This window comes from Ceratotherium simum, chromosome 2 (genome assembly GCF_057802395.1).
Source record: "Ceratotherium simum simum isolate JZ-2026a chromosome 2, ASM5780239v1, whole genome shotgun sequence".
Classification (NCBI taxonomy): domain Eukaryota; kingdom Metazoa; phylum Chordata; class Mammalia; order Perissodactyla; family Rhinocerotidae; genus Ceratotherium; species Ceratotherium simum.
In genome coordinates, this window is record NC_141901.1 from 65,053,293 (window position 1) to 65,067,258 (window position 13,966).

At 37.5% G+C, this 13,966-nt stretch overlaps 1 protein-coding gene across 6 annotated transcripts in view; it reads right to left on the reverse strand.

Annotated features, from left to right (window-relative positions):
* The window catches only part of CDC14A (cell division cycle 14A), a 155,713-nt gene that overhangs the window by 114,075 nt on the left and 27,672 nt on the right, over window positions 1-13,966 (reverse strand). For all 6 annotated transcript variants that reach the window (XM_087446652.1, XM_087446627.1, XM_004420778.3 and 3 more), the window contains exon 4: window positions 9,574-9,666. In XM_087446652.1, the coding sequence (XP_087302778.1) occupies window positions 9,574-9,666 (93 nt within the window). The remainder of the gene's footprint in view (window positions 1-9,573; window positions 9,667-13,966) is intronic.

Genomic DNA, 13,966 nt, shown 5'->3' on the forward strand with positions numbered 1-13,966 from the left:
TTCTTCTTTCAAGGTTTTGGATTACTTCTTACTAAAAGTTATCCTGAGATTGCAAGGACAGCTGTTAAAAAAATTATTGACATTCATTAGCAACTACTTATATGTATAAATAAGGATTTTCCTCTATTGAGAAAAACAAAAATAATGCTGAGGCTAAAATTAAGGCTATCATCCATAATACTGATTTCAAATGTTTGTATATATTAATAAAGCCCATTTCAGTTCTAAAATTTTAGAGAGCTACATAAAACATCTTGTTTTATTCAGTAACTTAAAACAATATATTAATGCCTCAAAACACTGTGATTCTTGCTGTTATTTTTACAATTAGTACTGACTTCATAATTTATTTTTAAGCACTCCAGCTTTTAAATTACTCCATATTAAACTTTCAAGAACTGTGGAATATAACCACTAATTTAGCAATGTTATTATCAGTGTGTTTCCTAACGTTATTAATTGTTTATTTATCAATTAAACATTCAGTCATTCATTCCACAAATATTTATTGAGCACTTACGATGTATCAGACACTGTTCTACATGCTGGGGCTTTGGGGAACAAAATAAAGTTCCCTCTCTTACAGGGAGAGATAACAAACAAGTAAATAAATAATTCCAAGCAATAAAAAAAGTATATCCCCTTAATTCAGTATATAAATGAAACAAATGGACACAAATTTTTCACATAGAAAGTATACGTCGTTTCAAGGCTACTAATAAGTTTCAGAAATGTGTGAGTAAACTGCATCAGCATACACAGTGTATCAGTACTTAAAAATATAGTACTAAAAACAGTGTGAGTTGGGCCAGCCTGGTGGCCTCGTGCTTAAGTTCTCGTGCTCTACTTCGGTGGCCTGGGGTTCACAGGTTCAGATCTGGGGAATGGACCTACACACCACTCATCAAGCCATGCTGTGGCAGTACCCCACATACAAAATAGAGGAGGATTGCCACAGATGTTAGCTCAGCAACAATCTTCCTCAAGCAAAAAGAGGAAGATTGGCAACAGATGTTAGCTCAGGGCCAGTCTTCCTCACCAAAAAAAAAAAAAAAAAAAATGTGAGCGTGTGTGTGTAGATGTGTATGTGCATATAAATCTGAGAGCTTATTTACAGCACAGAGGAAGCTTGTTATCAGGATACCAAAGGGAGAACAGAAAAAAAAAATACTGAAAAGATTTATTCAGTTTAACTTGAAAAACAAAACTTCACGAATGAAAAGCAAACAGCTGATTTTCCTAGCCCACAGCTAAACGAAACATACAAGGAAAGTTGAAGAAAAAATAATATTGCTCTACCCATATGCAGACGACTAACAGAACTTCCAAACTCAAAGACTTTGAAATTGAAAATACTGTATGATTTCAGGGAGACTGATCTGTTTTAAAGTCACCAAAAATACAAGCCTACCAGGAGAAAAGCCTGTCTGGCCCATTTACAGGCAGTATCACAAAAGCATTCTTGCCCATCTAACTATAAAAGGAAAGAACTGCAAACAGGAAATTGCCCTGCCCCGGCAATGTGCCACTCCTCCCTTCCTCTCCCCAGTGTCTATAAACTGAAGCAAACGCTATCTGTCAGATTTACCAAGAAACCACAAGGGTTGACAGAACATGAGTAGCTCACATCCACCATAATACCGTTTTCATAAATATTTAAGGTAAATGCCTTTATTACTTTGAATCAACATTTTTCTTGATAATTTTACCTATACTTTAGATAACACTTGTTTAACCTATAGTTTTTTAATAATAATTTAAAGCAGTTCTGAAGTTGCAATTTACAAATGAATTGGGAGTTTGAGATTAAGGAAACTAACAAGCTTGGTCCAAAGAAAACAAAAACAAATTCAGAGTTAGTTGGCCTGGTTTATCATTTTCCAATGGTTTCAATACACACACACTAAGCACTTGTAAATAATACTGTTCTGAATATATTTTCTGTATATTCAGTAGACCACCCAGCATTGAATAATCAATAGGTCTATTATCTGCAGTTTCAATTAACCATCTCTGCATTCAGGTATTCAGAAGTAGTTATTAACACGTCATTTAGATGAGAAACAGAATTTAAGGTACATGGACTTCCTAATTTCTTAAAAAACTTGGACTCACAGGTGTGATTTCCCATCAGTGGTCTTAGGGGTCTGCATCTACAGATACAAATTAGACACAGGGAAATGAACTCTGTTTTTAAAGGAAAGAGACTGATAGCCACTTTTCAACTTTTAAATGGTCCAAATACAGGAAACAAATTTAAAAAACACAAACTAGTCAAAAATTTAATAAACATGTAAATAAAACTATAGGAATAATAAACCTCATTAATAACCAAAGAAATAATTAGTAAAACAGTGAATTATCATTTTTCACCAATCAAATTTCTAAAACTTTAATGTTTATACCCAATATGCAAAAGTATATGAAACTGGAGATTTCACATAATACCAAATTTAGTGTGAACTGGCATAAATATAGCAATATGCTCCAAGACCCTAAAAAGTGCTGATTTTTTAAACTCTATTAATCCTACTTCTGGCAATCTAAAGACCAAAAATCCACAAAAAGAAACATTTATAATGCCGAAAGATGTATATTACATTATTAAAAATTTTGAAAGGAATTTAAAATGTTAAGCAAATAATGGTATGCCCACTAAATGGAATATTACTTGGTCATCAGACTAGCAAAAAGGTAAAACATACATAGGTCAAGTGAAAAAAGTTCACAAAACTACAATGCAATTATACCTAAGTAAATAGGTCAGGCTTAGAGTGATGTAATTGCAGGAGAATTTTCATACTTTTCTTTTATAATGTGGTTATGCCACTTTTTTAATTTAAATAAATTTAATTTTAATTAAATCATCCCCTTTTCAAACTAGATATTTAAAATATATTTAATCATCTCCCAACCCTTCTCTTTCCCACAAAAAAAGCATCCTCCCCTCCAAGTTGTTCCCCCTGTCTGCTATTCCCTCACCACTTGGCCTGCTGGAGTTGGCCATCCTTGATACCGCCATGTCTCCAGGTTTGACCCTGGTCCCCCAACTCCCACACCAGAAGGCAGGAGTTATTCACTTTAGTACCTCAACTCCTAGAACAAGGCTGCATATATAAGGGCTAGTAAAACACTTGTTGAGTGAATTAATATTTATCAAAATTTGGTACCTACTGCACACTTTTCCCAATTTTTTATTGCTTATCTGTCCCCTAGTTTAAGAGTTTAAGCTAGGCATTCATTCTTTTTTTCCTTTTTTTTTTTTTTCTATCCCCCAGAGCCCAGTACAGTGCTGAGTAGAGCTTATCTGAGGAGGAAATAGAAAAAAAGCTCATACTCACACCTTCCAGTAAATTATCTTAAGCAATCATCAGATTAACAACCCTCTGCATGTTACTGAGCCGTAAAGCAAGGAAGGATTTCAGTGTAAAATGGAGGTGTGCTTATCTTCCCTTCTTTCCACCCCAAGGGGGAGCAGCCTTCAGCTCTTCAGAGGTAAGACAATGGCTCTGAGAACCTTTGGTAAGCCACACAACCTCCCTGCCTAGAGCCACCAGCCATTCCTAAGTGTTTAAAATGCCAGGTGCGGCCCCAACACCCTCATAAGCATGACCTCCTTCAGTCCTCACCACAACTATGTTAGGCGGGGTGTTATTATCTCTATTTTAAAGATGAAAAAAACAGGAATTTGGATGAGTTAAGCAACTTGTTCAAGACATACAACTAACAAGTGGTTTCCAGGCCAAGCCTGTGGTTCTGCTAAAGCCATTGCTCTCAACCACTACTCCAGATGGAGAATGGCCTCTCTGCAATTAGTAGTAGACTTAGAGGTGGAATATAACTACTAAGGCCTTAAGTGTAGTCTACAGAATAAATAGCAGACACAGACATGATTACAAAGTCTACAAACCTTAGCCCTGTCATCCCTAATTCAGACATGACATCTGGTTCAGGCCAGTCCCAGTGAATCCATAATTAGACCCTTTATTTAGCAATTCAAGGACTTAACAAGTGGGTTAAGGAAAATACAATATGGTTATAACCTCTATTTAAGCATCCTCCACATATCTGAAAAAAATTCTTAATTCTTTAACTCTGAATTTAATTTTCTAAGTTAAACCATCACATTTATTTTAACTTCTCCTCATACATATTATTTTCTAATCTTTCAGTCATCATGGCCTGATCCAAGTTCTCCTTGACCTCTTTATCATGGTTCTGTGAACTGAAAACAATACAGTAACTAGTGAGGATTTGGTCTTTAATCATGTGGCAAGAATCTAATTAATTCATGCTTATAGTTTTTTAAAGCCATCTTCTTCAAATTCATATGAGAGTATTTTGGCTGTTACCATGATCCAAGCATTCTAACTTCTAACTCTAAAATTGTACCAAGTATTGTGCTGGAAGGGAAACACCTTTCCAGTAAAGCTGATCTCTTCTTAAACTCTGAGCCCTCCATCTCAAGAAGCATAACATCACAGCTTAGGGATAAAGTGATGCTTCATGAGTAGGGACTTCCCTGAAATGGGTGCCTGTTATCTAAGTGTCACTGTGATCTCCAGTGGCCACATCACCCCAGCAACCTTGGCTTTAGGATCACCCACAGAGAAGGGTTTGTGGATTTCCTACGTTCTATATTTTATGATGTTCTATGTTCTATAGGAGTACTTCTGATACTCATGACAGCTCTATGAGATAAAACATAAAAAGGCTCTCCCCCACTTAGAGATAAGGAAATAGAAACACAAAAGCTTCTGTGACATACTTAACGTCATGATCAAACAGAGAAACCACGAGCAAAGCCCTGACTATAGGTGCAGAATGTTTGCCACAAAACGTCACACTCAAAAGCAAGGTATGATAGTTGCACAACAATATGACTGTACCTAATACCACTGAACTGTACACTTAAAGACAGTTAAGACTCATCACAAGAAAAAACAATTTTTTGAAACTATGTATGATGACAGATGTTAACTGGACTTATTGTGGTGATCATTTTGCAATATATGTAAATATTGAATCATTATGTTGTACACCTAAAACTAAGATAACATTATGCCAATTATACCTCAATAAAAAAATACAAAAGAAAGAAAGAAAATGGTTAAGACAGTACATTTTATGTGTATTTTATCACAATAAAAAAAATTGGAAAAAAAAAAAGCAAGGTAGTGATGTGACTTTGTATACCAGGTACCACCCTTGGTCTATGATCTCTGCTTTGATTCTGCATCTTAAAGACCATAATTGGCTCAGTCATTACCACAAATATTCTGGTAATGTCGGGAAGTTACACTTCACATTTTATGTCCAATTTGATCGTTTTCAGAGTTTCCCTCTGAAGTTACCTAAAAGAAGTTACCTTCCTTCTTTCTTTCATATTTTGTCATTCTATTATTCATTCATTCAACAGATATTTATGGAGCACCTACTACGTGTCAGGCACAGTTCTAAGCAGATGCTCAGTGTTCAAACACTGAAATAGTTCCATACCCGTTGGGAAACAGCTGCTGCCCACAGCACCCCACCCCCCTCCACTGTGGCTACCTCATCTCTTCCCTGGGACACCCCCCCACCCTGGACTTCCCCATGATTCAGCATGGCAGGAAGGCTCCATTGTGGCCAGCTTCCAGTTCAACTAGTGAATGCTTGGGCCTAACCCTTTGTTAAATATTTATCACCTCCTAGACACAGCAGTGAATGAAACAGACAAGATCCCTACCTCCTAGTCTAGGAAAGAGATAATAAACAAGTAAATACATAAATAAATCAGATAATTTCAAATAGTAGAATGCTGTAAAGAAAATAAAGCAGCAAATGGCTAGAGGGTAATTGGGGGTGGGGAGAGCAGGGTAAAACTTGAGAGAAAGTCTCTCTGTGGAGGCGACATCAGAAGGAACCAGGAATGCAAAGGTCTGAGGTAAAAACATTCCAGATAGAGGGGGCCGGCCAAGTGGCAGTTAAGTTCGGCACTCCGCTTCGGCAGCCCAGAGTTCGCAGGTTTGGATCCTGGGCGCACCGCCAGGATAGCGCCCTGGGGATGCCAGGGCCCTTAAAAGACCGCTTATCAAGCCATGCTGTGGCAGGCATCCCACATATAAAGTAGAGGAAGATGGGCACAGATGTTAGCCCAGGGCCAGTCTTCCTCAGCAAAAAGAGGATGAGTGGCAACAGATGTTAGCTCAAAAAAAAAAAAATTTCCAGATAGATAGAACAGAAACATCAAAGCCTTCTGGTGGGAACAAGTTTGGGATTTTCATGGTTAGAAGGCCAGTCTGATGGGAGCATCTTGAGCAAGGAGATCACAAAAGTAGACAGGGCTAGATCATGGAGGATTCTAATGGCATTGGTAAGGAGGCTGAATTTTATGCCAAGAACAGTGAGGAATCATTAGACAGATTTGAACGAGGGCAATGACATGATCTAATTTATATTTTTAAAAGATTACTCTGACAATTGTGTGGCAACTGGATTCAAGGGAAGCAAGAATGTAAAAAGGAGACAATGTATGAAGCTGTGGTGGTCATCCAGGTGAACGATTGTGCCCTGGGCTAGGTGATAGCAACGGAAACGGAAAGAAACATTCTGACTCAAGATATGTTTTAGAAGTAGAGTTGACCAAACTTACTGATGCGTATAATGTGGGAAGAGAAAACAAGAAAAATCAAAATGATTACTATCCTTTGATTCAGCAAGTTGCTGATTGCAGTTCATTGACTAAAAAGGCAATGACTGGGGGAATAAATAAACTTGTGGAGAGAAGGAATAAAAAGTTCTGTCTTGCCACAATTAATGTGAGGTATCATTTAGACATACAATGTGGAGCTATCAGACGGGCAGTTGGATATTCGATCTTGATAAGAATCCTGTGAGGTAGACCAGAAAACCCTGGTATTATCCGAATTTTACAAATGAGAAAACTAAAGCTCAGAGAAAAAGACTTGTCTCAGTACAAAATACTTTTTATTAGTCAATGCCCCTTGATGAGAGCTGATTTCACATTTAAAGAAGAGGAATACTTTAACTGTTAAGGAATTCTCTCTGAAAAAACACACCTACACAGCTTGCCCCATACAGGCTGTGTGGCTGCTCCAAGGTAAAGGTCCTTCAAATCCAAGAAGATTCCCCCAGGAGATTATGTCTTATCCAAATAGCAACATTTAATATATGCGAAACTTAATTGAGATGGATGTATAGAGCACATTATTGACTGTCTTCTTACAAGACTTGTGTCAACAATTAAATGCAAACACACGATACAAAGTAAGGCACAAAATTCTCTTTAAGAAAAGATTACAATTCTTGGTTTTCATTTTTAGTAAGTGTTGTGTCAAAAAACTTTCTGGGGAATGCATTTCCAAAGTTAGCAAAGTAAATCAATTGGTAAATGACCAATGCAAGAATAATTACTTTACACCGCTTCTCAGGACTGGAGCTAGCGTGTAAGACAAGCTCATGCTGCCCTCAGCACTTCTCCACCCACGCGGAGACTGCTTTTCCTTCATTTGGTTGCTTAAATGTCTGCATTAGAAGTCAAGTTTTATCCCAAGCTCAACGCATCTGTTATAACTAAACTTTGTTTCAAAATTCTAGAGGTGCCATGCTGAAATTAAGGATAACACTGAAAACAAGAAGGACAGGTGTTAAAAAGGAGAAAAGAGGGGCCGGCCCCCGGTGGCGCAAGCGGTTACGTGCGCGCGCTCCGCTGCGGCGGCCCGGGGTTCGCTGGTTCGGATCCCGGGCGCCCACCGACGCACTGCTTGGCAAGCCATGCTGTGGTGGCGTCCCATATAAAGTGGAGGAAGATGGGCACAGATGTTAGCCCAGGGCCGTCTTCCTCAGCAAAAAAAGAGGAGGATTGGCGGATGTTAGCACAGGGCTGATCTCCTCACAAAAAAAAAAAAGGAAAAAAGAGAGAAGGGGTGAGGGAGGGAAAGTGGGGGAAGGCCAGGAGAAGAGCAGCAGATGACACCTCTTCCTGATGGCAATCCTTATGACAAAGGACCAAAAATAACATGCTCTCAACGGCATCACAAAACCCCTCAGAAAAGACACGCTTGTTTACGTGGCTTGAATCCACAGATTACGGGCTCTTCATATTGTAAACACAGGGTCAATTATCAGTTTCAAATGAGTAGTAATTATTAACATAAAGTGAAAAATAAGCATGCCTGCTTAATTCAGCTTACCAGCACTTCACTGAGCCTTCAGGCCAACAGCCAGCTTTTCAAGTATGCTCTGAAAATAAAAGGAATAGCCTGGCTGGTGCTACAAATAATCCTAGTATCCTCAGAATTGGAAAGAAACTTAGAGGTCATTATATCTAGCCCTCTCATTTTACAGATAAGGAAACTAAATAAAGCGAAGAGAGATCAAGTGGCTTACCCATCATCACAGAGCCACTTCCGAACGAAAAAATGTTTTTCTGATTCTTAGTCACAATTCCTTGTACTATACCATGCTGCCTACAGTACCACAAGTGATGGCCCAAAGCTTTATTGCAGCCACATCAGGGGGAGAAAAGGTGGGCAGGGCTGGGCATCTCAGGCCTGGAAACAAGGCCCCGGGCCACAGTCTGGCTGTCAGCCGGCCACTGTTCTCAGCCTACTCCCTGCAACAGATGACAGTCTTTCCAACACCACCGGGCTTTTTTCCCCAGAGCTTTCGGTTTGATGTGACAGAGTTTGATGTCTAGTAGCTGGTGCTTCCTTCCGTCAAGATCTTTAGAATGAGGCCCTTGAAAGGTCACGCAGCAGTGTGCTTCCAGGCTTCAGAGAAGCATAAACCCTCCCTAAGGATGAGGGAAATGACATCCCACCCCCACCCCCCAACCTGTGCCTTTAAACCAGCAAATTCCTAACTGGATATCACACATGTCCCCAAAAAGCTATTACAGATTGCAAATGTTTTTTAGCCCCAATGGCTTATGCCTTCCAAGTTTTTGCCCAATCCCAGTATATATATATAGAAAATTCTAGAAATATTCACACCAAAATTCTGTAGCACATTCACGTGGAACTCACATTTACATTTTAGTGCTTACAGAGAACAAAATTTCTAATCAAAATTATTTTTGAAAAGTCTTGTCTATTTAATAGGGAAGTTGTAATATGTACAGGATCTATATTCAGTTTACCTACTGCAAACACTTGTATAGATAAATGAATGAATTGATGAAAATAATAATAATAACCCTCCACCATGCAATCTAGGATTTCCTCTTATCACAAAAAAGGAACACCTCAACAGTCTTTAAAAATCTCCAATTATATATAATATTCTTTCCTGGAAATATCTTTTCTGAATATTCTTTTTATTAAACCACCTATACAACTGTGGAATCCAAGCTACATATTGCAGTTCTAAGATTCTCTCATTAGCTGCTAGAAAATAAAATCCAGAGTAAAGAGCCCATTGATGTTAGTCCACACTTCCATTCCAGATCAATTCCCAGGGTGCTAATAATCTTCACCATCTCCCTATGTCACTGAACAAGTGGCCCAGATTTTGACAGTGTTAGCATTCTACTGGCTTGATTATAGAAAAAATCATGAAAAAAATACTTACAGCATAAGCACCTATCAAAAATGCTGCATTTGCTCTTTTCCGTTGATCAAAACAGGTGTAGTGCACTATTTTCTTTCTTGATAAACTGTATGACTAGAAAGAAGGAATAAAAACATTAAGTGTAACCATAGAGACAATGTTGAAATACACAGAACATAAACATCATCTCAACTTCCAAAGATGTGTCACAATCAGTAAAATTTAACAACTTTCAACTAGTTTCTATTGCATTTGGACATGAGCATTTGGAGGGTGGAGGTTTACTAGCTCAGATTTTTTTTCAGCCCAAGCATGATGCAAGAATTGATGATATAACAAATATGTTTCTCTCCAAGAAACGAGACTGATATAGTGGGAAATACTTAAATTAGTGACATCTTTATTAGCAGGGGCCATTTTTGAAGATATACTCTTGATCTTATAAATAAAGTCTATTCACCCTTTTTCATTCCCTACTTACCACCCCCACTCCCAGAAAAGTTACCTATACTTTTCATTTTATACAGTTTGTTTCTAAAGGTGTCAACCAGTCTATTTTCCTCTCTATAATTTTTAAATGCCTATATTAACTAGAGCACCAATATTAACATTTTCTTTCTAGAATGTTCTATAATGATCCCTTTTTAATTATCCGAAAATAAATGGTTAATAGGAAAAGATGAACCATCAAAAGGATTATATTAGCAAATATCTTAATATAATAGTCATATATTAAATTCATGGACTCAAACAAACAGTCATTAAGCACCTGCTATATGCCGGGCAATATGCTGCATGCTCAAGTATTCAATTAAATCCAAAACAAGCACACAGTATGTTGAATACATGCTAAACATGAAAAGAAGTGTACAAATAAAGAGCTCTGTTAAAATGAAATCAAATTATTAATCAAAACTCAAATAAATATAAAACAATAAGAACACTGATGCAGCTCAATGAAATATGCTCAATTTTCTCATATTTCAAAATAGTTATAGCATTTTGACAAATGGTTTTCAAAATCCAGGCACACAAGTCCATTTAAACATTTGTCTCTAAATTCATACCGACTATAAAAGCAGCTTTTTATACCTTACACATTGACCACAACTCACAGAGAACCTCAACTTTTAGAGCCCCTGTACAAACGTAAACAGAGCTCAACTATATACCTTTCTTTACCCTGCTATGTTCTACAAGGAAAAGAAACTCTTCCAACTCTGAAGTCTAGTCTAAGATGAACTGGAACATTCTGGCTTTAACATGTATCCACAGATAACATAGCTACACCCATGTAACTCTGCCATAAGCCTGGAGACCCTCCCCACCCCAGGTCAGGCATTTCTTTGATAATCAAGAATCATAGCCTCTGAAAATGGTATTGCCCTTTTTCACTGAATTTTGAAAAATAAATGTTTGCCTCACAGAGGGACTCTTACTACCAAAGTCCTTATTTCCTGACAGGTTTACTAAAATATTCCTATGAAACAAAGGAAAAAAATGTACAACATTTTATTCCATTCAGCTCAGTCGAGTTCATACACTGAAGTTATCTAAAGGTCACTATCAATGGTGCTGATACTTTACTTGCTTTCTCATTTGGAACTACTGTCTGCCTGAATATTCCCTTTTTTTATTTTATTATATTTATTTGTTTTTGTCACTTATGGGTATCCATCAATAAGTTATGTTTGATTTACTGAAAAGAGAGTCAAGGCTCTTAAGACCTAAGCAACTTTTATGGTCTCTGAATCCCAAACACCTAAAGACCACCTTACAGGGGCAAGGCCCCCCCATAAACACGAGTCTGACTGAACAGAAGGACTTAGCTCTTCTGGCTCCCAGCCTCTCACTCCACATTTCCTGGTCCCCTAACACATCTGTGGGGAAGAAAATATCAACAATCTGTCTTGAAGTTTGGATTATCTGTTGATGCTTGTTTCTACTAAGAACTTAGGTTTCATAACAAACTATTGCTATCATTTAATAACGTGGCATTAAATTTATTTTACAAATCACTCGCCAAAAGTGACAAAGTCATATTGCTGTTCTTTCATTACCAATGGTCTTTTTTGTTGGTTTGTTTTCGAACTTTTTGTGTTTGCTTAGTTTTTGTTTTTCTCTCTCTTATTCTAAAGTACACAGAATGCAGAGGTCACGGACCGGGAATTATGAAGCTAGAGGACAGAATTCTGAAGGAAACTTTTTTTTCACTGTATATCCATAAATTTTTTTTAAGTAAATATAACACAAATTAGAATTTTATGGACTTTAGAAGAATTTTTTAAACTTTACAAGCTTTCAGAAATTCTATCAGATAAAGAATATTCTTCACAAAATCTACCTAGAAATTTTAACTATTTTAAAATATCTCCTGTTGGAAGCTGCCTACAGGATGGAAACATAACTGACTTTTTGTGTTTTTAACGTCTGTCACCATACATAGTTACAAAATTTTTTTTCTTGTGATAAGAACTTTTAAGATTTCTCTCTTAGCAACTTTCAAATATACAATACAGTATTATTAATTATAGTCACCATGCTGTACATTATAGTAACTGACTTTTTTAATGCGAGTTTTCTATTTGAGTTTTAGGAAAATTTTTAAAGCTCCTAGCATTTACCTTGTTGAGATGTTTTTGGAATTCAAGTGTTTTTCTCAGTTAAGTCTTAAAAGCACTACAGTCAAGAAATGATCCGCTTAGTGAAGCTTGGCCAGTATCTCCTAGGTCAGATCACAGAGAGTTGAGTTCTCACTCAAGGAATCAACACTAATTCAAAGTGAATGATAACAGAGAAAAATTTTATGTACTACTGGCCTTGTCCTAATTTCCCTCCTTGCCACAGCCAGGCCTCCCTCTTCAGGTCACCCTGCCCCGGTCTCACATTGCTGTGCCACAGAAGACATATTCTGGTACCAGAATGAAAAACTTCAGGGGTAACAAAACACTTTGCCTTAGCTAATGCTTTATATGATCAGGTTGATATACACAAACTCTGTAATGTCTTCTCTTTTTAAATATTATACTTGTCCCTCTCTTTAAAAAACAAACAAAAAACAGAAAAAACTACCTATTACCTAGCAAAGTACCCAGAAGAAACAATATTATCCATTGGAGACACTGATGACTAAAGTATCTTTAGAGGAACATTTGGTTCATCCTTCCAGATCTTTCACGAAGAACTTTACCATGCAGGGAAAGAAAGGCAGTCTGCAGACAATAGGACTCTATTTTATGAATAAGCCTAGTAGATATTTTCTCAGATTCTGCCCTAATACCAGGAGAACTTCATGCCTCCAAACTGGACAGTTGTCTCTTCCTTCCTCTGGCCTGTTTCCTCTGTGGTTTGGTTTGCTGACCAGGCCCTCCAAGGAGAGCACTTGCAAAGTTATACCATCACCTCTGGCTTTCAGTGAACTATCTGATCTATTACAGATTCTTTTTGCTTTACATGAGAAGCTCAAAGGTTACAAAAACACTGTGTACAATAGCAAAGTAAAGTTATAAATCAGTAAAACAAATGAATATAGTCTTAAATATAAAGGGGAGGATGTGACAGCAAGAATACTAAGACCTCTGGACTATTTGCCTGCTCTGCAGCAAGGCTGCAAATGACATATCACAAATTATAACCTGCAGCCACTATCCACACTATATTTTAGATTTCTATCTGGAAACTGGAGTAAATAGCCTTCTGAACCTTCTTAACCTAGTGGACACAGCCAGCCCTCTATAAAACAGCAACAACAACAGCTAACATTTATTGGTCATTTGCTACATTCCATCATTTCTCAAGGCAATAGGAACAGTGCCAGAGGGATCCAGTTTGACCAGACACAGAGTGACCCCCAAACCAGAGGTCCTGGGCAAGGCTGAAACATAATGAGCATTATGTGTCTCTTTTTCACCAAGAGAACATAAGCCAGGAGCCAGAGAGGGCCTGGCTTATCATACTTGGCCAATATCTCCTAGGTCAGATCACAGAGAGTCCTCTCAGCAAGCGTGGTAGACGAGAGAAATCCAGAACTCTTTCACTGAGCTTGAAAATTTGCGTAAATCTCAACTATAAGGCTAACAAGTTTCATGGTTCAAATTTTAAATAATTCTCAGGTTGAATTAGTCAATATTATTAAAACTTTTCAGAGATAAAAAACAAACTAAACATCAATCTAAATTATATTATATTTTATTACATTATTTTATTATATTTCATCCTCTTAACAGACTGGTCAGTCACCTGGAGGGCTTACTAAAATACAGATTGCTGGGCCTCACCCCCAGAGTTTCTGATTTGGTGGGGCAGGGCCTGAGAATTTGAATTTCTAACAAGTTCCTTGGTAATTCTGATGCTGCTGGTCCAGGGACCACACATTGAAATCCACTACACTAAGACATTGCTAAATTTTGAAGAG